Source organism: Oncorhynchus mykiss, chromosome 5 (assembly GCF_057628025.1).
Source record: "Oncorhynchus mykiss isolate SJ-2025 chromosome 5, ASM5762802v1, whole genome shotgun sequence".
NCBI lineage: Eukaryota > Metazoa > Chordata > Actinopteri > Salmoniformes > Salmonidae > Oncorhynchus > Oncorhynchus mykiss.
This window is the reverse complement of record NC_143026.1, coordinates 71,211,962-71,238,418: the sequence shown is the minus strand read 5'-3', so window position 1 is coordinate 71,238,418 and position 26,457 is coordinate 71,211,962. Positions and strand designations below refer to the sequence as shown.

General features: G+C 45.1%; 1 protein-coding gene across 1 annotated transcript in view; it reads right to left on the bottom strand.

Moving 5' to 3' along the window:
• The window catches only part of LOC110524448 (solute carrier family 53 member 1), a 77,068-nt gene that overhangs the window by 14,834 nt on the left and 35,777 nt on the right, over window positions 1–26,457 (bottom strand). The window contains exons 3-10 of the mRNA XM_036978243.2: window positions 11,770–11,871; window positions 9,074–9,291; window positions 8,223–8,372; window positions 7,934–8,017; window positions 7,141–7,222; window positions 6,767–6,954; window positions 2,724–2,903; window positions 240–408 (exon numbers count right to left, since the gene is read on the bottom strand). Of these exons, the coding sequence (XP_036834138.1) occupies window positions 240–408; window positions 2,724–2,903; window positions 6,767–6,954; window positions 7,141–7,222; window positions 7,934–8,017; window positions 8,223–8,372; window positions 9,074–9,291; window positions 11,770–11,871 (1,173 nt within the window). The remainder of the gene's footprint in view (window positions 1–239; window positions 409–2,723; window positions 2,904–6,766; window positions 6,955–7,140; window positions 7,223–7,933; window positions 8,018–8,222; window positions 8,373–9,073; window positions 9,292–11,769; window positions 11,872–26,457) is intronic.

The window sequence follows — 26,457 nt, the reverse complement described above, 5'->3', positions numbered from 1 at the left end:
AGGCAGACAGACAGACAGATCCCACTGAATATTGACTGGGTTCAGAGAGAGCTAAACCATTCCACCCTAGTACATGTCTCCTAAACAAAACTGTTATAGATGAGTTTGAACAGAGCTGCTGAACCAGCATGATATATAGGTTTGGGTTACATACATTCAGCTGTTCCTTCACTGCATACCTGACATGACAGTTCTGCACTTACAGAGCAACGGTAGGTACTCGTTATGGTCTAACTCACTGTTGAACATGGGCAGGAGGCCTTTGCGGTCGGTCCATTTGAGCTCAAAGCTGTAGAAGCAGATGAGATACTCCAGGTCCATCAGTACAATCACCAGAGAGTTGAGCTGGTCGGCCAGCCAGAAGTCTGCAAACTCCACGCGATGGAACGGCGCCGTGAACACACGGAACTGGGAGACAGACAGACAGAGTTAGTAGTCTCATACAAGACACAGGAGATCTGATTAAGTACATATGCTTCCACTGAAGGGGTGCAATGTGTGTTGGAATAGTCGGAGGTTAAGATAACATTGACAGCTCTTCTGTCTACAGTACACCTCTGCATACTAATGTCACTAGAACTCCCATGCTTGTCTCACAATAAGCCATTTAAGACATTACAAATAACCAAAGAGAAGGGACACACATGTAAAGACCTGGGCTACAACCATGTATACAAGACTTGAACACTGAGGAAGCTCATTGTCATGCAGCAAATGAGGCTGTAATGTATAGGGTATTATAAACTGGGTGGATTGATCTCTGAATGCAAATTGGCTCACAGCCGTGTTATATCAGACCGTATAACCAGTTTATAATATCAATAAGGCACCTTAGGGGTTTGTGGTATATTGCCAATATACCACGTTAAGGACTGTATCCAGGCACTCCGTGTTGTGTTGTGCATATGAACAGCCCTTAGCCATGGTGTATTGGCTATATACCACACCCCCTCGGGCCTTGTTGCTTAATTAGAGTAGTGGAAGACGAGAGGGCAGAGCAGAACAGGAAGCTACTCTCCAAATGAGCTGGGACATGTTGAGGTCATGAGCCCTGCAACAGCCAGCAGTCCTAGTATCTCCCTACAGTAAATGGACTGCTGGATACCTATGGAAAGCCTAATGAGGCTCTAGCTGGATTGTGTCAACCTGTCACTCATTTAACAGAGCTATTGCCACACCAGCAATAGTTTGCCCCTCACTGAGAAGTACTGCTTAGGTATATATGGGCTCACATTCTGTGAATGGCTGGTGAAGTAATAGACCATATTTTTTTCTATTTTATTACACCTTTATTTAACCAGGTAGGCCAGTAGAGGACAACTTCTAATTTACAACTGCGACCTGGTCAAGATAAAGCAAAGCAAAACAATGTGACAAAAACAACAACACAGAGTTACACATAAACAAACATACAGTCAATAACACAAAAGAAAAGAAAAATAGAAAAATCTATGTACATTGTGTGCAAATGTAGAAGAGTAGGGAGGTCGGCAATAAATAGGCCCTAGAGGTGAAAATAATTACAATTTAGCATTAACACTGGAGTGATAGATGTGCAGATGATGATGTGCAAGTAGAGATACTGGGGTGCAAAAGAGCAAGAGGGTAAGTAATAATATGGGGATGAGGTAGTTGGGTGTGCTATTTACAGATTGCTGTGTACAGATACAGTGATCGGTAAGCTGCTCAGACAGCTGATGCCTGAAGATAGAGAGGGATAAGATAAGACTTGATTTGCAGAGAAATTATATTTTTGCTGACACAGTAGTCAATCCGACACTCCACACATGCACAAACATGACGGTCTGGGAGCAGCACAGGATCAACTGCATGGCCATGCCCCTGGAGAAGTCTGATTTAATATAGCCTAATATGATTGGGTTTACTAGTGCTTTGGGTATGGTTTCTGTTGGGACTGGATCATGTTATCACGGGTCTGCGAATGAGACTGTGGGTGAATGGGAATGATACTCTCCCCCTCTTGCCTCCAGGGTGCTACACAGCCTCACTATGCAGCCTGACCGAGTCCCAGATTGTTTCAGTTGCAAATGTCAAACAGTATTGATTCATCCTGTTATGTATGTGAGTTAATGAAAGATTTCTACCTGGCAATATATGCCATTATTGATCTCCACACCATCTCCATACACATAAATTATAGACATTCAGAAGATAAACCTTCCTCAAAATGTATTCATTGTGTAAACAAACACACCAGGCAATCTGTCTCGATTTGTTCTCTCATTATGTGTTTGTCCTCAGGTTAGTTCCTGTGTTCAGTGTGGGTGTGTGGCTCTCTAGGATGCTGCACAGGCCCCAATGGAGCCCAATCAAAGCTGGAGAGGGCTGTGGAATGGCTCGGAGGGCTGGGTAACTAAGGGATGGAGAGGATTGGAGGAGCAGCATACTGATGGATCCATCCCTGTAATGATTGCACAGTCACAGCCGCCACATCCCCAGGGACCCGCCTGCATTCTATTATCCCACACCCCACTGGCCTCTGTCTCACACACACACTGAATCCTCCTACCTCCCATCCCCATCCCCCTAGCCAGCAAACATCAGACAAGTCAAAGACAAGCTGAATACAACAAAACACAATACAGTAGGAGAAAGATATCAAATACAGTGTTGTACAAACAAACACCAGTTGAGTCGGGTTTCATTGTACTGATATCATTGCATCATTATAATACAGTAGTCCCAGTGGAGAAGGAGCTCACCAGCAGTTTGAGCAGCCAGAAGCGGGACTTGTAGTAGCCAGTCTTGAAGGGGTTGATGAGGAAGAGAAGCATGAAGCCGTAGAGGATGAGGGGGTTGACCTGCATGGGCAGCATGGTGTACTCAGAGTACAGACAGGACAGGATGCTCATACACCACAGCACCCCCAGGAACCCTGCAATCTAGGGAATAATTCAATAGATAAAGCCATCAAACACGCAATAGATTTTTTATTCAACTACCTTTATAACACTTCATATAATTTGTCCTTGGTAATATGATCAGAAAAAAACATAGTGCATGTCTTCAGATTAGTATTATTGTTGAAATGTTTAATTTCCCTTATTCAGCACATTCTCCCTCTGGTGGTCACACTAGATCATTCTCCCTCTGGTGGTCACACTAGATCATTCTCTCTCTCTGGTGGTCACACTAGATCATTCTCTCTCTGTGGTGGTCACACTATATCATTCTCTTTTTGGTGGTCACACTAGATCATTCTCTCTCTGGTGGTCACACTAGATCATTCTCTCTCTCTGGTGGTCACACTAGATCATTCTCTCTCTCTGGTGGTCACACCAGATCATTCTCTCTGTGGTGGTCACACCAGATCATTCTCTCTGTGGTGGTCACACCAGATCATTCTCTCTCTGGTGGTCGCACCAGATCATTCTCTCTGTGGTGGTCACACAAGATTATTCTCTCTCTGGTGGTCACACACAAACATTATCTCTGTGTGGTGGTCACACTAGATCATTCTCTCTCTGTGGTGGTCACACTAGATCATTCTCTCTGTGGTGGTCACACCAGATCATTCTCTCTGTGGTGGTCACACCAGATCATTCTCTCTCTGGTGGTCGCACCAGATCATTCTCTCTGTGGTGGTCACACAAGATCATTCTCTCTCTGGTGGTCGCACCAGATCATTCTCTCTGTGGTGGTCACACTAGATCATTCTCTCTCTGTGGTGGTCACACTAGATCATTCTCTTTTTGGTGGTCACACTAGATCATTCTCTCTGTGGTGGTCACACACGTTCATTCTCTCTGTGGTGGTCAAACAATACCATTCTCTCTGTGGTGGTCAAACAATATTATTCTCTCCGTGGTGGTCACACTAGATCATTCTCTCTCTGTGGTGGTCACACTAGATCATTCTCTCTGTGGTGGTCACACCAGATCATTCTCTCTGTGGTGGTCACACTAGATCATTCTCTCTCTCTGGTGGTCACACTAGATCATTCTCTCTCTCTGGTGGTCACACAAGATCATTCTCTCGTTGGTGGTCACACCAGATCATTCTCTCTCTGGTGGTAACACAATATCATTCTCTCTGTGGTGGTCACACACAATCATTCTCTATGTGGTGGTAACACCAGATCATTCTCTCTCTGGTGGTCACACCAGATCATTCTCTCTGAGGTGGTCAAACAATACCATTCTCTCTGTGGTGGTCAAACAATATTATTCTCTCTGTGATGATCACACCAGATCATTCTCTCTGTGGTGGTCACACCAGATCATTCTCTCTGTGGCGGTCACACACGATCATTCTCTCTGTGATGATCACACTAGATCATTCTCTCTGTGATGATCACACTAGATCATTCTCTCTGTGGTGGTCACACCATCTCATTCTGTCTCTGGTGGTCAAACAATACCATTCTCTCTGTGGTGGTCAAACAATAGCATTCTCTCTGTGGTGGTCACACCAGATCATTCTCTCTGTGGTGGTCACACACGATCATTCTCTCTGTGGTGGTCACACACGATCATTCTCTCTGTGGTGGTCACACCAGATCATTCTCTTTGTGGTGGTCACACCAGATCATTCTCTCTGTGGTGGTCACACACGTTCATTCTCTCTGTGGTGGTCACACACGATCATTCTCTCTGTGGTGGTCACACCAGATCATTCTCTCTCTGGTGGTCGCACCAGATCATTCTCTTTGTGGTGGTCACACACGATCATTCTCTCTGTGGTGGTCACACACGATCATTCTCTCTGTGGTGGTCACACCAGATCATTCTCTCTGTGGTGGTCACACCAGATCATTCTCTCTCTGGTGGTCGCACCAGATCATTCTCTTTGTGGTGGTCAGACACGATCATTCTCTCTGTGGTGGTCACACACGATCATTCTCTCTGTGGTGGTCACACACGATCATTCTCTCTGTGGTGGTCACACCAGATCATTCTCTCTGTGGTGGTCACACACGATCATTCTCTCTGTGGTTGTCACACCAGATCATTCTCTCTCTGGTGGTCACACAATATCATTCTCTCTGTGGTGGTCACACACAATCATTCTCTCTGTGGTGGTCACACAAGATCATTCTCTCTCTGGTGGTCACACTAGATCATTCTCTCTGTGGTGGTCAAACAATATCATTCTCTTGTGGTGGTCAAACAATATCATTCTCTCTGTGGCGGTCACACCAGATCATTCTCTCTCTGGTGGTCACACCAGCTCATTCTCTCTCTGGTGGTCAAACAATATAATTCTAGGGCCTCCCGGGTGGCGCAGTGGTTAAGGGCGCTGTACTGCAGCGCCAGCTGTGCCATCAGAGTCCCTGGGTTTGCGCCCAGGCTCTGTCGTAACCGGCCGCGACCGGGAGGTCCGTGGGGCGACGCACAATTGGCCTAGCGTCGCCCGGGTTAGGGAGGGCTTGGTCGGTAGGGGTGTCCTTGTCTCATCGCGCACCAGCGACTCCTGTGGCGGGCTGGGCGCAGTGTGTGCTAACCAAGGTGGCCAGGTGCACGGTGTTACCTCCGCCTGGCTTCCGGGTTGGATGCGCGCTGTGTTAAGAAGCAGTGCGGCTTGGTTGGGTTGTGTATCGGAGGACGCATCACTTTCAGCCTTCGCGAGCCCGTACGGGAGTTGTAGCGATGAGACAAGATAGTAGCTACTACAACAATTGGATACCACGAAATTGGGGAGAAAAAGGGGTAAAATTCAAAACAAAATCTAAAAATAAATAAACAACATCATTCTCTCTGAGAGAGAATGAGATCATTCTCTCTGTGGTGGTCACACCAGATCATTCTCTCTGTGGTGGTCACACACGATCATTCTCTCTGTGGTGGTCACATCAAATCATTCTCTCTGTGATGGTCACACTAGACCATTCTCTCTGTGGTGGTCACACTAGATCATTCTGTCTCTGGTGGTCAAACAATACCATTCTCTCTGTTGTGGTCACATACAATCATTCTCTCTGTGGTGGTCACACACAATCATTCTCTCTGTGGTGGTCACACCAGATCATTCTCTCTGTGGTGGTCACACCAGATCATTCTCTCTCTGGTGGTCACACAATATCATTCTCTCTGTGGTGGTCACACACAATCATTCTCTCTGTGGTGGTCACACAAGGTCATTCTCTCTCTGGTGGTCACACCAGCTCATTCTCTCTCTGGTGGTCACCGCAGATCATTCTCTCTGTGGTGGTCACACCAGATCATTCTCTCTGTGGTGGTCACACCAGATCATTCTCTCTCTCTGGTGGCGACACCAGATCATTCTCTCTCTGGTGGTCACACCAGATCATTCTCTCTGTGGTGGTCACACACAATTATTCTCTCTGTGGTGGTCAAACAACATCATTCTCTCTATGGTGGTCAAACAATATCATTCTCTCCGTTGTGGTCACACCAGATCATTCTCTCTCTCTGGTGGTCACACCAGCTCATTCTCTCTCTGGTGGTCACCGCAGATCATTCTCTCTGTGGTGGTCACACCAGATCATTCTCTCTGTGGTGGTCACACCAGATCATTCTCTCTCTCTGGTGGCCACACCAGATCATTCTCTCTCTGGTGGTCACACCAGATCATTCTCTCTGTGGTGGTCACACACAATTATTATCTCTGTGGTGGTCAAACAATATCATTCTCTCTATGGTGGTCAAACAATATCATTCTCTCCGTTGTGGTCACACAATATAATTTGTTCTCTCCATTATTACCAGTATTTGTCTCAGTGTACTGTCTGGCTTGATTCTTGTTATTGTCCTTTTGTACCCCCTGGTTCTCCCCTCTCCCTTACCTCAAACAGGTGCTGGTGGGAGAGGTTGCTGCGAGGGTTCAGCTCAAAGATGAGCACATGGTTGACCCCCGCCTGGCGCCAGCCGTACGTGTTAATGCCCAACAGGAAGAGGAACTCGATTAGCAGGAAGCCACCACGGTAGATACGCACCAGAGGCCACACGTTCTCATACCGGATGAGTACAGCACCTGCAAAATAATAATAGCAATTAAATAATCTAATTCTCCATCAAAATATCTGAGGCTACAGTCTTGTCATAAAATACAGTATGCACTACTAACTTGAGCTCCCCACTAATGGCAAGCCCCATTTCCTGTGTATCTGTTAATCCTCAAGTAAAAAGGCCTTATTAGCATGGTTGTGTGTGAATGTACCACTGAGGATGAAGGAGATAGAGAGGACGATGAAGACCCCACAGTAGAGGCCAACGCGGAAGGTAGTCCAGGCTAGAGCAGGCTGCAGGAAGGAAAAGCAGAGAATGACAGAGATGAGCAATTACCAGTTACTAGGCCTGTGTGACTGCCAGTCTTCTCTGCTCTACTGTAATGTTGTCAGGCACACAGCTGCAGATCCACACTAGGCAGTTACTAATTAATTTAGCTTGACAGATAGACACACCTATCCAGGGAAGCTGAAGTCATTCACAGAATCCAGTTCACCTGTTCCTTGTTCAATGCACCTTATAGGAAGTGTCCTTACATTAACATGTGTTATCGTCAAGTACTTTTGTACGTGCTAAAAATACATTTCATATAGATGTTCCCACGGTAGTCTGGACAAGCCATTTGTATCTGGCATAATTCATGGTGGACATGACATTGATATCAATACAACTATAAATATGAAGGATATGTGACAGGGGATGTGAAGCCCTCTCTCTCTCTCTCCTCCCCTGTGGAAAAGCACTTTCTCTAGTCTAGTATGGAGAGCCTCTTACAGGATCAATACTGTGGGGATGAATAGGGTGTGTGTGTCACATACCTTTACTGTATACACACACAGCAGGAAGGAGATGAAGAGCGGGAAGTGTGTCACTCTACCATACAACGTTTATGTTGATGAGATCCTGGCGCTGGCAGGGAATTATGGCGGGAATGATCTAATTGGTTAATTGTACACTAACTAACATACACCCTCTAGTAAACCTGTGGTGTCAGTCTCTCTCACCTGTGCTGCCCCCAGTGGAGGGACTCTCAGCCTCTTCATTGCCTTCTGACGGTCCCCTCCCTCCAGCTCTGTGGTCACCACAGCCTGACAAACACAACACACACGTCACTACTGTTCATCCAGGAACAAGTTCAAATCCAATACAACATATTAAAGAGCAAAAGTCAAAGACCGGGATCCGATTTTGCCAGAATTAGCAATTTTGTGGTTAAAACAGATGATGGGGAATGAATATCAACCTAAACAATGCTTTGACCTCCACAGCCAGGTGCTTCTGTTCCATACTTACCTCAGTCTCAGAAATGAGCTGGGTGATCTTCTTACAGGTGTAGAAGGGGGCCACCTCCACGTGGGCCACGCGCCAGTCAGCCCCACGGGGAGTCTCCAGGATCTTATCATGCTTCTTCAGGATCTTACGGAAGCCTGTGAAGTTCAGATTCTGGGAGAAAGACAAATCGTTGGGTTAAGTCTGAACTGAGCAAGAGATGCAGAGAGGGAGAAGGAGACTAAACGGTTGAGAAAAACTTAACTGCTGAGATAAAGAGAGGAACAGAGAAGAAATAGTCACACCACTAGAGAGAGGTGGATGGAGAGGTAGTAAGATGCAGAGAGACATTTGATGCTGATTGCAGCATCAAACAGAAAGATGAGAGAGTGTAGATAGGCTGACTGTTTCACCTGGTAGTTCAGCATCAGGATGAGACTGAGGTAGTATCTAGGGGTAGTGTGTAGGGTTTAGGGTTAAGGTTACCAACTTGGTAGTTCTGCAGTAGGATGAGGAAGTACCTAGGGGTGGTGTGTAGGGTTTAGGGTACCAACCTGGTAGTTCTGCCTCCGGATGAGGAAGTACCTAGGGGTGGTGTGTAGGGTTTAGGGTACCAACCTGGTAGTTCTGCAGTAGGATGAGGAAGTACCTAGGGGTGGTGTGTAGGGTTTAGGGTACCAACCTGGTAGTTCTGCCTCCGGATGAGGAAGTACCTAGGGGGTGGTGTGTAGGGTTTAGGGTACCAACCTGGTAGTTCTGCAGTAGGATGAGGAAGTACCTAGGGGTGGTGTGTAGGGTTTAGGGTACCAACCTGGTAGTTCTGCAGTAGGATGAGGAAGTACCTAGGGGTGGTGTGTAGGGTTTAGGGTACCAACCTGGTAGTTCTGCAGTAGGATGAGGCTGAGGTAGAACTCGGAGAAGGCCAGCTGTAGGTCCTTGATGTTGCGGTGTTTGCAGCGCTCTTCCTGGGACAGGTGGAACACCGTCTTGCGTTTCCGCAGACCTGGCGCATTGCTCTCACGCTGCGCATCCAGAGACGACTGCAGCTCATTCTGCAGGGTGGCAAAACGCCTCTGGGCTTCCGCAAGTTTCTCTGCAGAAGGGAAGGAGATATGGAGAACAACCGAGTGAGCAACAGTGTCAGTATGACAAAGACAGATCTGATTTCACTCTGCTGATGTCTCGTGGAAATTTCTAGTGGTTTTGAGAGTAACTTCTACTGCACTGAGACTGTCAGAAACATTAGCTTGCATTAACAGCCCTGCAGTGCATACAGCCAGAGGTAAACACACTTCTCCCTGCCCTCCTCTCCATTACGGGGAAGTGAAAAGAGGAGTATTAGGTTCTGCAGACGTGTAAATGCAGCCCTCTGCAGGCCCATTACCAGGGTCATGACAGGGTTCATTTCCCTCCTGAGAGAGACAGCAGCAGGGGGCAACCTGAGTAGATCTGGAACATGGCCCTCATTCTCCCCCAGCCTCCCCATCCCAGTCCCACGAACACATTCCAGGACTGAACTCCTCGAGCCCGGCTTTGGCACATATCCTCCACTGTCACCTCCGCCTGTGTCTGCACTCTGCACCCCACCACATCCTATTCATAGGCCAAGGCTGGAGAGAGGGTTCTGCAATAGACCTCTTCAGTCCTGATTCACAACTAGACCGCCTGGTCAACGGCAGGGCAGAGAGGCCCTTCCTGCATGTGTTTGTGACATTGACGAAGCACCGTCTCATGTTCCCCACGGTCAATCAGTGAAGACAGGGGTGTTACGTTAGGTGCAGTGGGTTAATTGGTTACTTTAACGCTCAGTTGCAAACACAGCCTCTGAATTTCACAGTACCCGACTCACAGGAATGCCTGCTCTTTTGATGGCTAAAATTAGAGTAATCCCTCACAGGATAACAGTAGATTATGTCACTGACACTGTCTACCCTGTCCAGAGGGTCTCTATCTGCCGCTCTGCATGGATCAAGTCATGACTTAACATGAGGCATGAGAAAGTCAAGACTCACACACTTTACCTAAATTGGAAGAAATTAAGCCTGGGTAGATTTGTGTGTACAGACAAAGGTGTCAGAATGGTATGCAGGCTGAATAGACTAAAATAAGCCTTAACGTCTGAGCTTTGCCAGGATCAGCCACAGGTAAAATATTGTCTCTGGAGTCTATATCTGAGGATACATACAAATATTTTAGATATTGTGACAGCGTTTAACAGAGACTGTGTTGTGCCTTGGTTTTTCTCACTGGCATATAGTTCAATGTACTGCTCCACGTTAACTTAAGGGGGTCGATGACCCCTTTCAGAAGAGGGAAGCTGCTTGCTACAGCTCTCTGCGGAGGCGACGACTCTCTTATGTAAAGCTCACACCTTGAACAAGACATGAAAAGAGGGAGATAACGATGTCTGTCCAACAAGATTCAGTAATTGCTTGTTTCATCCCAACATCTGGCTAGACGGATATACAACACATCCAGGCGTAGAAAATGACAGATTATGATGCTGCAGTCTGGAGTCCGAGAGTGAAGTGACTGACTGTGGCTGGGCTACAAGACAGCCAAGAAGACCTAACACTGCTAAAAACAACATTTACTATAGATTTCCTTATAATCTGAATTGAGACAGATTTATTCTAGTAAAGCCAGATGTCTAGCCTTGATGTGGGGCAGCAGGTAGCCTAGTGGTTAAAGCGTTGGACTAGTAACCAAAAGGTTGCAAGATTGAATTCCCGAGTTGACAAGGTAAAAATCTGCCGTTCTGCCCCTGAACAGGCAGTTAACACACCGTCATTGGGTGATAACCCACCTTGGCCGTCATTGAAAATTAGAATTTGTTCTTAACTGAACTGCCTAGTTAATTGAAGATAAAATAAATAAAATACTCAGACTCAGTCTGCTGGATGTGCTTAATGAGCAACAGTGATGGGAAATCCTTGTTTTCAGGGAAGATAAAAAACGAGTAGCAACAGGATGTTGATCAGAGTGCCAGTTCTCTTTGGCAGTCCAACCTGGTCTGACTTTATTTCAGCTTCTGGCAAAGCCTCAACTCTGAAGGGGATGGGAGGGGAGGTTTATTGGAGAAGAAAAATAGGGAGTTTAAAAGTCTTTCAGACTTTAAGGAAAAGCAAATTAAAGTAGACACTAATGAATGCCCCTTTTCTATATTTTGTTGGCTTCCTGTCTAACTCGTACCATTACCAATAAAGTATGTACTCGTTGGTAATGGGATTCAGAATATATCAAATGTCCATGTTGCCAGGCAGCATCAACCCATTAAATACAGTTCTACAAAACATCACGTAGTTGGCACCCAAATAAAGCTTATCACTCAACATGACAACCGTATGTGCAAGAGGTCAAGGAAATTACTGGCTACTCCCATTGCACTGCAGGCATTAGTTATTATGGCATTATAAGTAACTATTAGTGGACAAACTGCAGATGCTCACAGAAAATCAAAGGGGTGGTCTAACTTAGTCAGAGAGACAAACTTGCATAGCATAGCATAGCATAGCATAGCATAGCATAGCATAGCATAGCATAGCAGCACTGCTCCATCAAATTAGCCTACCTGAATAAAATGTGTTGATCTTCAAAAGCTCCTTCTCACAATTCTGAAAAAACTTCTCCTCAAACTTGGCATAGTATCTCTTGACAGTGTCTTCATCTGTGACTGGAGAGGGGAAAAAAGAGACGGAGAGAGAGAGAGAAAGGTCACGTTTCGAACAAAACATTCAACATAAAAACATTATTTAACCAATGAAAAACAATTAATGCACACATCATTATGGACATTTTCAAAATGTATGCATCTGGAAATTATTGACCTAGATGAATATGACCACAGCTTGGTGCTAAACAGGTAGCCTATCAGTTTGGCTTATGATTACATTCACATCCTTTTTCAAGATGATCCTCCTTCAACAAGCATCAATGCACTTAAACAATGCTTTCATTCAGACCAGGGTACCAAGAGAAACAAAACGGTTCAAAATGTCTTGATGGACAGTGTACTGTTCACCCCAGAAAAGTCACCAACACGCCCCTGCCACTCTCGTTCCTCTGACGGTCATTAAAATGTTGGGGACAAGCACAGTGGCACAGTTCTAAATAAGGACACATTTAATTTGTCCCTTCCCTCTTCTGTCTTCTTACTTGGTGTTGCTCATCCAGCACACAGAGTAACCCAACACCCCTATGAGTTGCCTGGGGGACTCCTCCCCCTGTCTGCATCCCATGCTCCCCCCACCCCATCCCCATTAACCTTAGCCCAGCTTGGCCCACTGGCGTTCCAGTAAAGACAATAGCAGCCAAGAGGACCAGGGCCACAGGGCACTCTCCCAGCCACAGCTTAAAGTCTGACCACAGGTCCACAGCACAGGATCAACAGGCTGTAGTTCTAATGATTTTATTTATAGTGACCACAAGTTCCAAAACACATCCATCTATAACAGCTGGCAATATTTGACTGTGATCCTTAGAGTAGAGAGTCACAGTGTAAGAGATAGACCTCGTCTCCTGGGACTGAGAAAGACAGAGACAAAGAGGATCTGTACACTGAGAGAATGTGCATCTTAATATCCTCTCTCTGCTACTAAAACATGCATTATTTTTCAATGATTATCCATCACGATCACTCTCTTATCAATGTTAGCCTGGCCAGACTTGCTAGTTGACACCAGTACTGATGCATCATTGATGTTCTATCTAAATGTCACAGCCAGGGATACATCACACCATCCATCACACTATCTCTGCTAAATGTTTGTGCAAGAGTGGGGTTATAATAGAAATGTTAGCTAACCTATCATATGAAATGGCCCTTTAATGCAAGTTGAAACCTTTAGATGGAGAGGCATTCAATTAGGTTCTTAGTAATAACAAAAAGATGCCTAAGGCTGTGTAGGCTGTCAATATTCCTGCTCTTTTCACCTGCATACAGAGCGAGAATCCAAGGAGAGACTGTGAGTGTGTTCAGTAAAAGGCTGTGAAAATGTTCCTTGGGGTGAGTGAGCCAGTCAAGCGATGCGCAGATTTACATAAAAAAAATTGAAAAACATCTGTATATCAATAATTAGGGAATTGAATCATGTTCAGTGGTTGAAACTTCTTCATAAGGGACTTTATATGATGATTCACTCTGATAGTGCTGGGGAGATGTGTCCCCTTACTGCAGTTCAGACTAACCTCATGACAGAGGCATCTTGCAGTCCTCATTAAACATCAAAAACAACATCATCAATGAACAAAAATAAAACAACAGCAGCCATGCTCAACTGTTCTGAACTGAGACAGAACATAATCAGGGGCTGAGATGAACTTCAACTTATCATCTTCACTGGGTCAGAGAGAGAGCGAGAGAGCGAGAGAGCGAGAGAGCGAGAGAGCGAGAGAGCGAGAGAGCGAGAGAGAGAGAGAGAGAGAGAGAGAGAGAGAGAGATCAGAACGTGTGTGCTGTAAGACACAGCTGGCATCAGTGGGTCATAGCCAGTGTTAAGTGGAGGTCAGGAGGGTGTGAGTGCCTTACAGTGTACACCCACACAGCTCATCCCTTCCTGTCTGGAATAGAGGAGAGGAGGAGGCGAGGAGGATGAGAGGAGGATGAGAGGCAGCAGCTAGCTATCTGCATGAGGAATGAGGGATGGAAGTACGCTCTGCCTACGCCTCTGAAAGCATTTCTCCCTCACTTCCTAATTCCATTGCAGTCACAACACACCTTGGACCAGGACATATCCATGGAGAGTTTAGCCATTTTATATCGTCTGGCTGGTTGCCAGTCCTCCCATTACAGACTGGGATAAGTTTAGAGAACAAGCCTGTGAGAACAGGGCACTGCAATACCGCTGCAAAACCAGGTCAAATGCAAGATCCCAAAGGAAGAGGTTATAGAACACTGGAACTAGTCTACATGACAACAACTGGGGGAGGAGGCAGATGACAAAGAAGAAAGCGAAATAAGAGGGTTGTGGACTTTGGATGAAATTATCCTAGATTATGTTATGAGAGGAAATGGAGGAGATGAAAGCCTGGAGAGAAAGGTAGGGAGAGGGCCGTGGATTGACCCCTCACCCCTATCTCCCCCCGCTGACACTCTACTGACCCCTATCTCCCCCCCGCTGAAGTTCTACTGACCCCTATCTCCCCCCGCTGAAGCTCTACTGACCCCTATCTCCCCCCGCTGAAGCTCTACTGACCCCTATCTCCCCCCGCTGAAGCTCTACTGACCCCTATCTCCCCCCGCTGAAGCTCTACTGAGGAGGTCTGTTGGTCCCCAGGAGACTGTGTCTGTGTGTATTTGTGCACGTGTGGAAGTGTGTGTGTGCATGTGTGTGCGTGAGCATGTGTGGCGTGTGAGAACAAAGGAGCGAGAGGCAGCGCTGCTTTGAAACAGCCCCGTCCCTGCAGCTACACTGAGTATTCACCATGCCTCTGATGCAAAAACGTCTCTATAACCAACACTCTAGCATCATTTGCTTCACCTCAACCTTACTCAAATCTGCATGAATCAACATAATTAGGCTCACAGAGTTAGAGTAAAGTACAAACTGTCTGTGCTAATTTATTTTCAACAAAAACAAAGGATAGAAATAAACAGCTCAAATACTCAAACGAGTGAAATCATAAACGGTATTTAGTGTGTTTATTCCCATTTATCAAAGATGTCTGTATTTATCTGAACTCAATGTCTTCTCTCCATCACTGTATGGGGCCTCATTATTGCACCACTGGCTGGTGAGGAGACAGCCAGGCCCACTCATAGTCCAATGGTACCATCCTCCCCAGTGTCCCTCTGACAGGCAGCTCTGGAGGGCCTCTCCCTGAGCTCATTATCCTCAGAGTGGTACTGTGAGTGGTACTGTGGCACAGCTAACAGCCAACATCCCTCAACATCCCTCAAGGGAACCAGCCCAACCCACTACTGCCCCAAACAGCACTCTGCTACAAAGACCCAGAGCCACAGAGAGCAAACAGGCTGGGCCACACCAAAGCTGTCTCCACCAGCCGTCACTAAATGGCTTCCTGCAGCAGTATCTGCCCTAACATTGCAGGGATAAGTGAGCGCTTAGGTGGATATGTGTGTGTGCGTAAGTGTGTGGTGCAGGCAGTAGGATGATGATGAAATGCCTCCTAGGAGAGTAATAGTTTTGTCCCTGGGGGCTCTGTGTGAAGATGGATACTCTGGCCACCTCATCTTGTGCTGTGTTTGATAGTGTTTGTTGGACATTAGTATTTCACCTCTCTGTCAGCACTGAGCAAGGTTCTACTCTTTCTTTTGAGGTGAGCTCCTTGATGTTGTGTCTATATAGTGACATGATGGAGCTCTGAGGTTTGTAACCTTTTACTCACGACAGAGTGTCTCATGGAGGACAGGCTGGGTAAGCAGTCATTTTTTTGTTTTTCTTCATGGTTTCTTAGTTGTATTTGTTTCAGTAGGTACTGGGTATAGTAAGTCTAAAAAGTAAGCTTTCAGTTTGATCAAGATGTGTTAACAAGCGCTGCATATCACGGCCATTTCCTGTAGGTGCTTGAAGCGGATGGGGTATGCGCCACAGTCCTAGTACAGAGGGGCTTCCCAGCATGGCCTACATACTGCCGTTCGCCATCCTGTTTCAACCCGTCAGCTGGTGATGCTCATGGCAGTCACAAGAGGGAAGTGAGAAAAGCTTAAGTGCTTTAGAGCAGCCAGGAAAAGAAAGGCACTTTATTATTCTGTAGTGGAAGGATGGGTGAGTCCAAGTGTTTGTGAGTGTTTGTGTGTGCATAAGGATGCATGTGTTTGTGAATATACAGTGCCTTCCCTAATTATTGGGACAGTGAAGCAAAAGTATCGGGACAAATTCACTTATATTTTTATTAAAGTAGTACAAAGTTAAGTATTTGTTCCCATATTCATGTTGCGCAATGACTACATCAAGCTGGTGACTCTACACATTTGTTGGATGTGTTTGCTGTTTGTTTTGGTTGTTTTTGTGCCCAATAGTTATTAATGGTAAATAATGTATTGTGTAATTTTAGTCACTTTAATTGTAAATAAGAATATAATATGTTTCTAAACACTTCTACATGAATGTCGACGCTACCATGATTATGGATAATCCTGAATTAATTCGTGAATAATGATGAGTGAGAAAATTAGAGATGCGCTATGTACAAAAAGTGCTGTGATTTCTAAACGGTTCACCCAATATGGGTAAAAAATACCCTCAAATGAAAGTGGACAGTCTGCACTTTAGCCTCATATTAATTGTATCATTTCAAATCCAGACTTTTGAAGTATAGAGCCAAAATAATAAAAAATGCTTCACTGTCCCAATAATAAACAAATCTAATAAAAATATGATCTAAACCTACACAAACTGTTAGCAGCCAGCTTTATCAAGCCATAATTAACCTTATGTGCATTCACTGGTTCCCAGTGCTCCTGTAAGATGAGGTTCAGGAATATGGACAGCTCTTGCTCAGCTGTTATCAGTGATGCCCAGTCCAGTGGGGACACGTCCTTGGGTTACTGGTGGAAGCAGTAACATCTTAGTCTACCTCATGATAAATCAATACAACAATAGGAGAGGAACCATGAATCATTTCTACAGCCTTTGATATCCTCTTAACCTTTATGCAGGTCAAAAGTGAGAAAAATAAGGGGATCTGAATAAAATGTTCTATATCTGAAGACAAATGATTAAACTTACTGCCTACATTGTGTTCTTTCAAGGTCTTCTCTCAGAAAAACAAATCTGGTCTTCTCTGAGAAAAACAATTCCCTTGCAGGTTGCATAATGGTGGGCAGCCCCTTTCCCTTCTGTGGTGTAAATAAATCATGAGGAGCACGAGCAACTTCTCCAGACCTGACTCAAATCTCCCCTCCTGATCCACCCCATCAAGCCTCCACATAAATCTTTCACACAAACCCCCAAGTGGAGATGAGAAAACATGAGCTCTCCGTCATGTCAGAGGCTCTAACCCTCCCTTGCTGCACGCACGCACGCACGCGCACACACACACACACACACACACACACACACACACACACACGCACAGAAAGAAACATGAGGTGTTGTGGGTCACAAGATATAGTACTGTAGTTTTCAGACGAGGGAGAGGGTTGTTTAACTAATATAGCCTAATCAACAGGTAAAATGGAAGCCTTTATTCCTGGTTGTTCGACCCATAGGAGAAAATCAAGCTGATGTACCGGTGTTCCATTTTATGCCCATAGTCCATTTTTCTCTGTCCGTTTTTACTGAACGTCTTCATATTGTGGCGTTTTTCACTGGGAGTGTGACAGGAACATGGAGTATGACTGGCCCAGAGGAGAGGGGTGATGTGCCCCTTTATGTTGGGACCAGTGATGTCGTCATCTCCTATTATCCTGAATGTGAAGCCAGGCGAGAGAACATGACATGGATCCTTCTCCGAGTCTCACACAGACACAGCTATATCAGCCCCAGTCATTTTACACCTCATTTAAGCCATGTAATGACACCTCATTGCTGTTTATCACCCATGTCCTTCTGGCATCATCATTAGCTGAAAGTGCAGTTACTGCCACTATATTCATGAAATTAATTTCCCTCATCTCTTTCCACTCAACCTGAGTTAAATCATTTTAATGGAATGGAACTTTACCAGAGGTGGCTATATATATATTTTTAAAGCTCTATTATCGTGGGTGCTGTGAGGACTCTACGACCTGCCCACATTAGACAGGGTCTTTTCTTATCGTATCACCTTCCTGTATTGAACTGAGAGAGTGGGTGGGAGTGCTCGGGTGCTGCCTCAGCTTGCGTTATTCTCAGGTTTCCCCCTATCTGAAGAGTAAGGCAGCCTTGTTTGGGAGAGAAAGAGAAAGGGCACTCACACAGAGCACTGCTTCCATTCTACATCCTCTTGTTCCAGACATACAGGATAACCATGAAGCAAAACCATGCAGACAGTGCCCCCACACCAACCCAACCCCTCCTCCCTCGTCTGCTTTGTTCCTCTTCCCATTCCCCCCTCCAGCCACAATTCATTATAACAATCATGCAGTTTGTGGAGCCAGGAGACCATTCAGAATGAACATTAACTAGGCTAGCCTGCTACTGTAGGTCCGGAGTGGTTTATCAGCCCGAATGAGGAGGAGTATAAATAAAAACTGCTTGCTAAGTAAGCAACTCAAACTGAGTCAAACACAGTAGTAATATTAAGGTAGGAATCACTTTTCAAGAGGCCACTTTACAACTTGAGAGAGGTGTTTGTTTATCCAGTGCATTGATTAGTGCATGTGTGTGTGTGTGTGTGTTTAGGTTGGATTCCCGGCAGCCTGCAGATATTGCACCAGTTGAATACATTAGTGGCAGGAAGGAGTCAAGACCAGATGGGATATGAAATGATCTGAGGGACCAAGAGGGATACTGAGACAGGCGAAGGATATAATATGGAATATTACACCAGCTCAGTGAGACAAAGAGACACACAGGGAGAATGAATCCTGAAACATTCACCAGTTCACTACTTAATAAAACACACTGCAGCTAACTAGATTATGCTGGAGGTAGTGAATGCCTTTTATTGCTTTTGTTAATATATGCCATGTCTTAAGGAAAAAAGGAAGTTGTTGATTGAGCTGAAAATCATCCCTTCCTTTGAAGTGCACGCACTGAGAATGTTACAAAAATAAATCAGGAGATCCGCTTGCTGTAGTTGAAAGCGCTGTCCAAGGTTCTGAAACAGCTTTTGAGTGAAGTAAAAACATTTCGGATAAGAAAAAAGCCTGATATACAGAATAAGTTGTCTCTGGTGTACTTTCAGGCAATTTCTGCACCATGATAGGAATGAATATCAAAACCATGAATTAAAGACAAATTGGCTTCTCTCCTGTCACCCATAGAAGGATGTTTTAACGTATCCCTTTAATATAGCCTACATCCCTCAAACCGCATTAGAGCAACGCTCCTAAACCAAAGGGAATTTTGTCATACTTTCATTAGAACTTCAATTTTCCTCCATATAGTACTATAGCAAAACTTTCACAATAGCTTTGACCCAATTACCTTCCAGAGTTCTGTTGTCCACCCTCTTTAAGTCAAGACAATGACCAATCATTGAGAGTCTGACAACAAGAGAGTCTGACAACAAGATGCTTCTAACAACATGGGTCATTTATGCCATATTTATCATTGCTGTATCTCTCTCTCTTGACCTAATGATGCTCCTGCAATTGTTTTGGGGACTCCTGAAGTGGAAACATTGAATTACCATCTGATTCTGTGTATGACTGCCGTTGTATTCACCACTGCCCTGCACTGTTTCCATCACCACTGTGACACAGTCGGACAGTTACAGCATTTAGGGCAATCCACTGGATACATAGCCCTCAAAGCACCACAGTGCATACACACCCAGTGGGCCTCTCTCTATGCAGTAGAGACTGAGTCATTTAGACTAAGGGGCTTGTTTAATAGTTGAGCTGTGGAAGAAGGAGGAGGATAGAGTCAGAAGGAGTTACAGAGGCCACAGAGGAAGTAGACCACACAATCCTCCAGCCAGGCATAAAGAAACCCACAGTACAGAAAGCATATTTACTATGATGGGAATGTTAATCACTTCTTCCATTTAGCTAACAAGGCTTTAAATCTCCTCCACTTACTGTGTCCCCCCTGTCCTCATAAGGATGGGAGGTCAGAGGCATACGAAGCAGTGGGCTACAACTGAATACAACTAGGCATGTCTGTTGATCTCAACTCACTGGTTTACTTTAGAAAGTGACCATCTCTTAGACTTGATAAGCTCTCCTGCTAAAGTTATTTCCCTTTCTTATGTCCTAGTTGTTCTCTCTCTCTGTCTCTCTCTCTGTCTCTCTCTCTGTCTCTCTCTCTGTCTCTCTCTCTCTCGTAGAAGCTGGCTGCTGTGAAGTGTTATCTCGTGTGCTCACAGCCAGAGGATGTTTGGCCCAGACCTCACCCTGCCTGCTAACAGCTCCATATGCAGCGGCTCCTTGAAGATCAGGGCCCTCCTGAGTAACTGAGTAACTGAGTAACCCCACACCTCCCCAGGCAGGCAGAAGGAAAAGTCAGGCTGATAACAGAGCTGATTGAGGGGCTCTCTGGCTACTGTCTATCACTCTGCTATCTCTTTTAAGCAAAGGAATGGAACTGATGAAGGAGAATTAAATGTTTTTTCACAAAGTTTGTTAAGTCTTTTCGATTAATATTTCAAACAGTTTAACCCCTTACACTCGTGGGTATATTGGCCTGTATGGATAGGGCCATATTTAAATGTTTCTAACAGAAGAACTATAAAAAGCATATGCATGACCATGGTACTAATTGAAAGACGACACTTTGAAGATTATGTAGAAATTATCAGACCAAGGTGAGGACACAACAGTTCACCAGACACAAGACTGAATCTAAACATTACAATGTTGATGCAAGGGTTTGAGTGAGATGCACTTGTATGACTCGTAGAAAGAGCCTTCAACTCTAAGGTTATTTTTTAGCTCTGCCAGTTTTGCCATTGAGGAACTGAAGCAAGCACACTTTCGAACACTGCCCTGCGTCCCCACTATCACACAATTACTGCTGTTGTTAACGCAATGTAAAAATGCTCCATTATATATCGCAAACTGGGTCAGGTGGGCATTATTTGAAAGCTTATTCTATTACCAACATGGCTAGCTAAGTTATAAAATACGATTTTACAGTGTTAGGCTTTCTAAAGACACTTCAGACAAACAGATTGTCATTTTGATGCACATATAATGGAGTCCTGAGTGCATTCAGGTGTGTGTTACACGGCTAATTGTCTTCACAATTAAATAGGCTAATTCAGTACAGGACAACCCAGGGTACAACGTGTCATCTTGTAACTGTACATCAAACATAGCGATCATAAACGTTGATAGAGTAAATGACATAAGTTCTCAAATATGGAAATGTGAAGGGCACATTTGAACTCAGGTGTGTGGTTTGGTTGTATTACATCAAAGTGCGATTATCATCCTCAACGTCTCATCTTTCAGAACACATCCACTCCCCTCAATTTGCAGCATTTCCCTCACTCAGACAACAACAAATGTGCAAAAAGTAGCCCAATTAGCAGGAGGGATGGGGGCATATTCTTGTCGTGCGCAGGGCTCAAGTTTATAATGGCTGTCAGTCAAAACCCATACAACGCTGTGAAGCGGAGAACCTGACCTCTGACGTCATGTATAGCATGTTACTGTACAGCTACTGCGTTCCAATTTAGGCCCTTATCAATGACAAAATCTGCCATTTTCAACCCGTATACGGGATGACAGGGGCTGTGAGCGGAAAGGGCTACGTCACTCTAAATTACAATTCTGCATACCTGCATACATACCCATTGCATACATACCCATTGAAATCAAATTCAAGAACTGTTGTACACATGCAAAATACAAGCTACATATGGAGTGTGTAGTGATGGCTGTGTGGATGGAGATAAACAGGGAGTTCTTTGAAGAACAATATCAAACAGAATCATCTACCTGGGGAATATATAGAAATACATGTTGGAGATTCCCCACAAGTACCACTAGTGTCCAACTGTGACAGTGAAATCACAATGATGTAAAGACTGGGGAAATGAATCAAGAACACAGATCCTGTTTGGTGGAATAATTCAACCTGAACCACAACATGTTTTGTATCATAGCATGTGTTGTCCTTCAACTACAATATGGAATTCCTGGCTATTAATATGTAAATGCTTTTGTACTGTATTTCATTTCGAATAGGCCAACACATTCTCATTATCATGTTAGGCATCTCAGATTACATTGCTTTTTATTAGTTTGGTACTGATCCAATAAAGGAAATAAGATAAGCATATTGTTCTCAGCATGCACAGTCACGCAGCACTAATAGGAGAGACAAATCCAATCAAAGAGACAAGCTATTATTTCAAGGAGGATCTTTCAAAGAAAAAACATGACCCTGCAGAATAAGCTAAATCCGCTCTGGGATGCTACACAACCAAGTCACATGAGCCACGCAGCTAGAACATTAGGCAGGAGCAGGACTGTGCTTTCAATTACTTCAGAGATATATGCTTGCATGATAATTAGACAATTAACAATTTCTCCCTCCTCCTCTGTGGAGCAGTGTAGCCGTGCCTGTGAATTAACAGGACTGTCACTGCATACATCAGCACGTAGCACTGCACCGCATGAAATCAGGTGGCCTGGTCTGCCTTGGGAAACAGTCACATCCCATTTTAAATGTCACAACATGAAGAGCTGAGGGATGAGGCAGTGAGGTAATGCCTGTTCTCTGCAGGAGAGCTGAGCTGACCAATACACTGCGCCATGCTGACCCCGGCACAGACCCCAGACAAGATGGCTCCACATGCCCTGGTGCAGAGCTCTGACTCCACGTGTTCCTGTGAGAGGAGCAGTCTGGGGGAGGGGGGGGGGGGGGGGAGGGGGATGCCAGGTCTCATCAGAGAATAGTCTTCTCTCCCAGCAGATGTCCAGAGCCTGGCAGTGTTTGCCAACTCTCCACAGACACCAGTGCCTGTGGTCCTCCTGAGGCACAACAAGAGAGGAGAGAAATGTTGATCTGTCCTCCATCAGCCTAAATAGGACAGCTAGCTCTTACTGATGCTAACAGCCTGCTTACATTTCTACATGAGGAGAAACTGCATCTACATTTTCTTATCATCAGGGCCGACGACATTTCATGATAAATCAAATGCAGGGAATAATGTCTGATAATCTTGTCAATTATTCAAAATAAAAAGTAAACGTTCACTGGCCGATGACTGAGGGCAAAGTCTAATAACTTGAACTGTAGCTAAAATGAAAGCTACAATTTGAACTGGGAAAGATAATGGTCTAGATGTGCAGTTTGCACGCTTGGAAATATCTTCCCTGCAGGTGAGGGGCTGACATCTGAGATTAGATCCAGTCTGTAATGAGATCAGAGTCCAGTTAAAGAGAAGTCATTCGCCTGAATAGAGAAGCTCTAGTGACACTGACGCTACTGTCAATCCCAGATGGATCACATCTCAGTACTTTAGCTCCTCGGAAATATTCACTTATTCAAAACATTTCTTCATCTCCTATTTAATGACCATTTAATGGTGTGTAATTCATTTAAATGCCCCCATTACATTCTATTATTGTGTGCATTATGATGGGGTAATCACCTTGGGGCAGAGAGGGGAATAGGGGTGGAGATCTGGGACAAGACGGATAGGACAACCCCAAAAACCTCATTGCCTCTCAGAAATGCATTTCCTCTGTGTTTAGACATTTAGCCTGTCTTCCTTTGTGTGATCTGAGGATCTCTCCCATAAACAACCGCATTAGGAGGGCAGGTCTATATGGCCACGCCTCATTAGGGACCGTCTGCCGGGCTTATTAAGACAATGTTTCTGTTCTCATCTCACCAGACAGATTAATAACCATCCCATCTTTAAGACACGTGCAGCGCTAAGGATCAGAACCGGCTGGCTGTCCTCTTGATGTCTTATTTACCGCCTCGATGGAGGTTAGACTGAGAGAAGGCTTCTTCCCTGGCTCCATGGCTACGCCCTTCTACCTCTCTCACTGCTGTGCACTCAGGTGGAAGGGATAAGGGCGGTGTTCACACAGCTCTGCATTCAAGGGAAAACAACCCTGCTACTGTTGATGCTGCTGCTGTAAAGTCTATAGCGACAACCTCTGAGCTATGCAGACTGAACACAGTCACAGTGAACACAGTGGACCCGGTTCATTTAGCCACATCACTAGGCTGGTGATTCACTTCGCTCACATATTTCATAATGTCTAGAGGCACAACAGAGCTGTGGGGTCCGAGCCAGAGGCTTAGGGCAATTCATTGCTTTGTTTAAAACCTGGAGACACTGTAGGTGGAGAGAATGAATTGTCTGCAAGAAATATATTGGTACTGCTGAGAGATGTTTGCTATTGTATCATGTCTCCTTGGAAACGACTGGCATTCAAGTCAGTGTGATGGTGTGAGGAAATGAAGTCTCAGAGCCTAATCTCCCAGGCTCTTCTCTGTTGGCCAGGGTTAACGAGCGCCTCATCACTGTTACTAGGGAGGTTCTGAACCCATACGCCTTAACTATCAAAACATATTAACCACACAATTACAAACTTTGCATAGAAATGCATGGAAATAATCTTCTTTACAACTGACAAATAAAATAACTAAATGCACAATCTAATTAGACCTGAATATCATTTGAATGTTCTGACAGAATGTGTTGATTAGATCCAGCAGAAAAAGACACATCTTTCTCTTCTCTTTCCTTATATTTCACCCTTTACAACAGTTGTTGATGAAAATAATAATACAGCCATCACCTGGCTGTCTGGCAGAAAATAGCTGTTCCATTTTAGTGGGTTCACTGGGAGTGACATTGTTATTATCGACATCTCGCTCCGTGTCCTCCCCTGGACCGTGTAGCCATTAGCAACCATCTACAGGAGTGAGGCTTTTCCATTGATGCAGCCAATTGCTTTCACATGAATGTGTGCGCATGCATGCGAATGAGCAGGTGTCCATGGATGTGTGTGTTTGTGCGTCTAAGGGAGTGTGTGTTTGTGAGTCTAAGGGAGTGGGTGTTTGTGAGTCTAAGGGAGTGTGTGTTTGTGAGTCTAAGGGAGTGGGTGTTTGTGAGTCTAAGGGAGTGGGTGTTTGTGAGTCTAAGGGAGTGGGTGTGAGCGAGTGGATGTGAGAGAGTCCGTGTTTTAAAAAAAATGTATTTAACTAGGCAAGTCAGTTAAGAACAAATTCTTATTTACAATGGCGGCCTAGGAACAGTGGGTTAACTGCCTTGTTCAGGGGCAGAACGACAGATTTTTACCTTGTCAGTATTCGATCTAGCAACCTTTTGGTTACTGGCCCAACGCCCTAACCACTAGGCTACCTGACGCCCCACTCCAGGCCCTGGAGTGATGGTGTGTTGGTGGGTTAGTGTTGAGGGAAAATGATTGAGAGGGTCTGGGGGTTGTTTCAGTATTCATCATTTTCCCCCAGTTTGATTTCAGATCAGGCAGACATCCATAATATGCATTATCTTGACAGAAAGGAAACAATGGAGTTTGTAAAAATCCCTTTACTTTCACAGGATGTACGTTGAAAAGAAAATCTGCACACTGCAAGCAGTCAGCAAAAAGTAATCAATGGGCATTGACCAGGCAAGTTCAGTATCTTTGTATTGCATGGCAAGCAACACCCCTCTCTGTATGCCTCCCAATCAATATCACACACTCCTATTATGGCTGGGATAGTTAATCTCACTGAGGGGTGGAAAAGGCAGCAGAAATGACTGCAATGAAATGAGATTGGGAATGGCATGAAACATGACAAATACAGCATTCAATGTACAACATGTAGGATAGACACAGACTGACAGAGTCCACTAGTGACCATGCCCTTTCCTCAGGCAGTGCAGTGTGTTGGGACCAGGGGTGGAACTTTGGTTTTAGAAGTGGGGGGGACATATTTAACACTCCAAACAGCCTACCTGACTGCTTGGCGGCGTCCCTATAGTCCTAAAGCACACCGTTGCCTCGTTTTGTATCACATTCCAATGATAAAACTGGGGGGGACAAAAATGCAATTTCAGAATGTGGAGGGGGGGGGGGGGACATGTCCCCATCCCCAGTCAAATTTGCACCCTTGGTAGGTACAGTATGACTTCATGTTGGCACTGTAACGTGAAAACCCTTTTAGACTGAGCCTTCTACTGGGGAGTCATGTGTAAAAAAACATCCACACTTTATCCTTATCGCTTGGAGATCTCAAGCCACCTGAGAAAACTGTGTGTAGTAGCTACTAGGAAGGCTAACAATAAGGCTGCCATTGTGCTCAATCAGACTGCCTATAGGAGGAGCTTGTTGATGCAGTGTACCACTTCCTAATTACTGTCGGTTAACTAATCTCTGAAGTCTTCGTCTTCGTTTCCAAGGGAGCTAGAATCATGTGACACCGCATGGGTGTGCCGTGTGGGAGTGTGTGTGTGCATGTTTGAGACAGTAAGAGTGTTTGTGCATATGTATAATGTACAGAAGAGAGGGGAGGTTAAGAGGGTCTGCATTATTGCATTAATCATGGCAGTTCTAAAAACACAGAGCTGCTGGAGGAAGGAATCGAGGCTCTTTGTGATCCAGCTAAGCCCTGGGGGATCAGCCTCACCTCTCCCCTCCCCAGCCAAGCCCTGGGAGATCAGCCTCCCCTCTCCTCTCCCCAGCCAGGCCCAGGGAGATCAGCCTCCCCTCTCCTCTCCCTAGCCAGGCCCT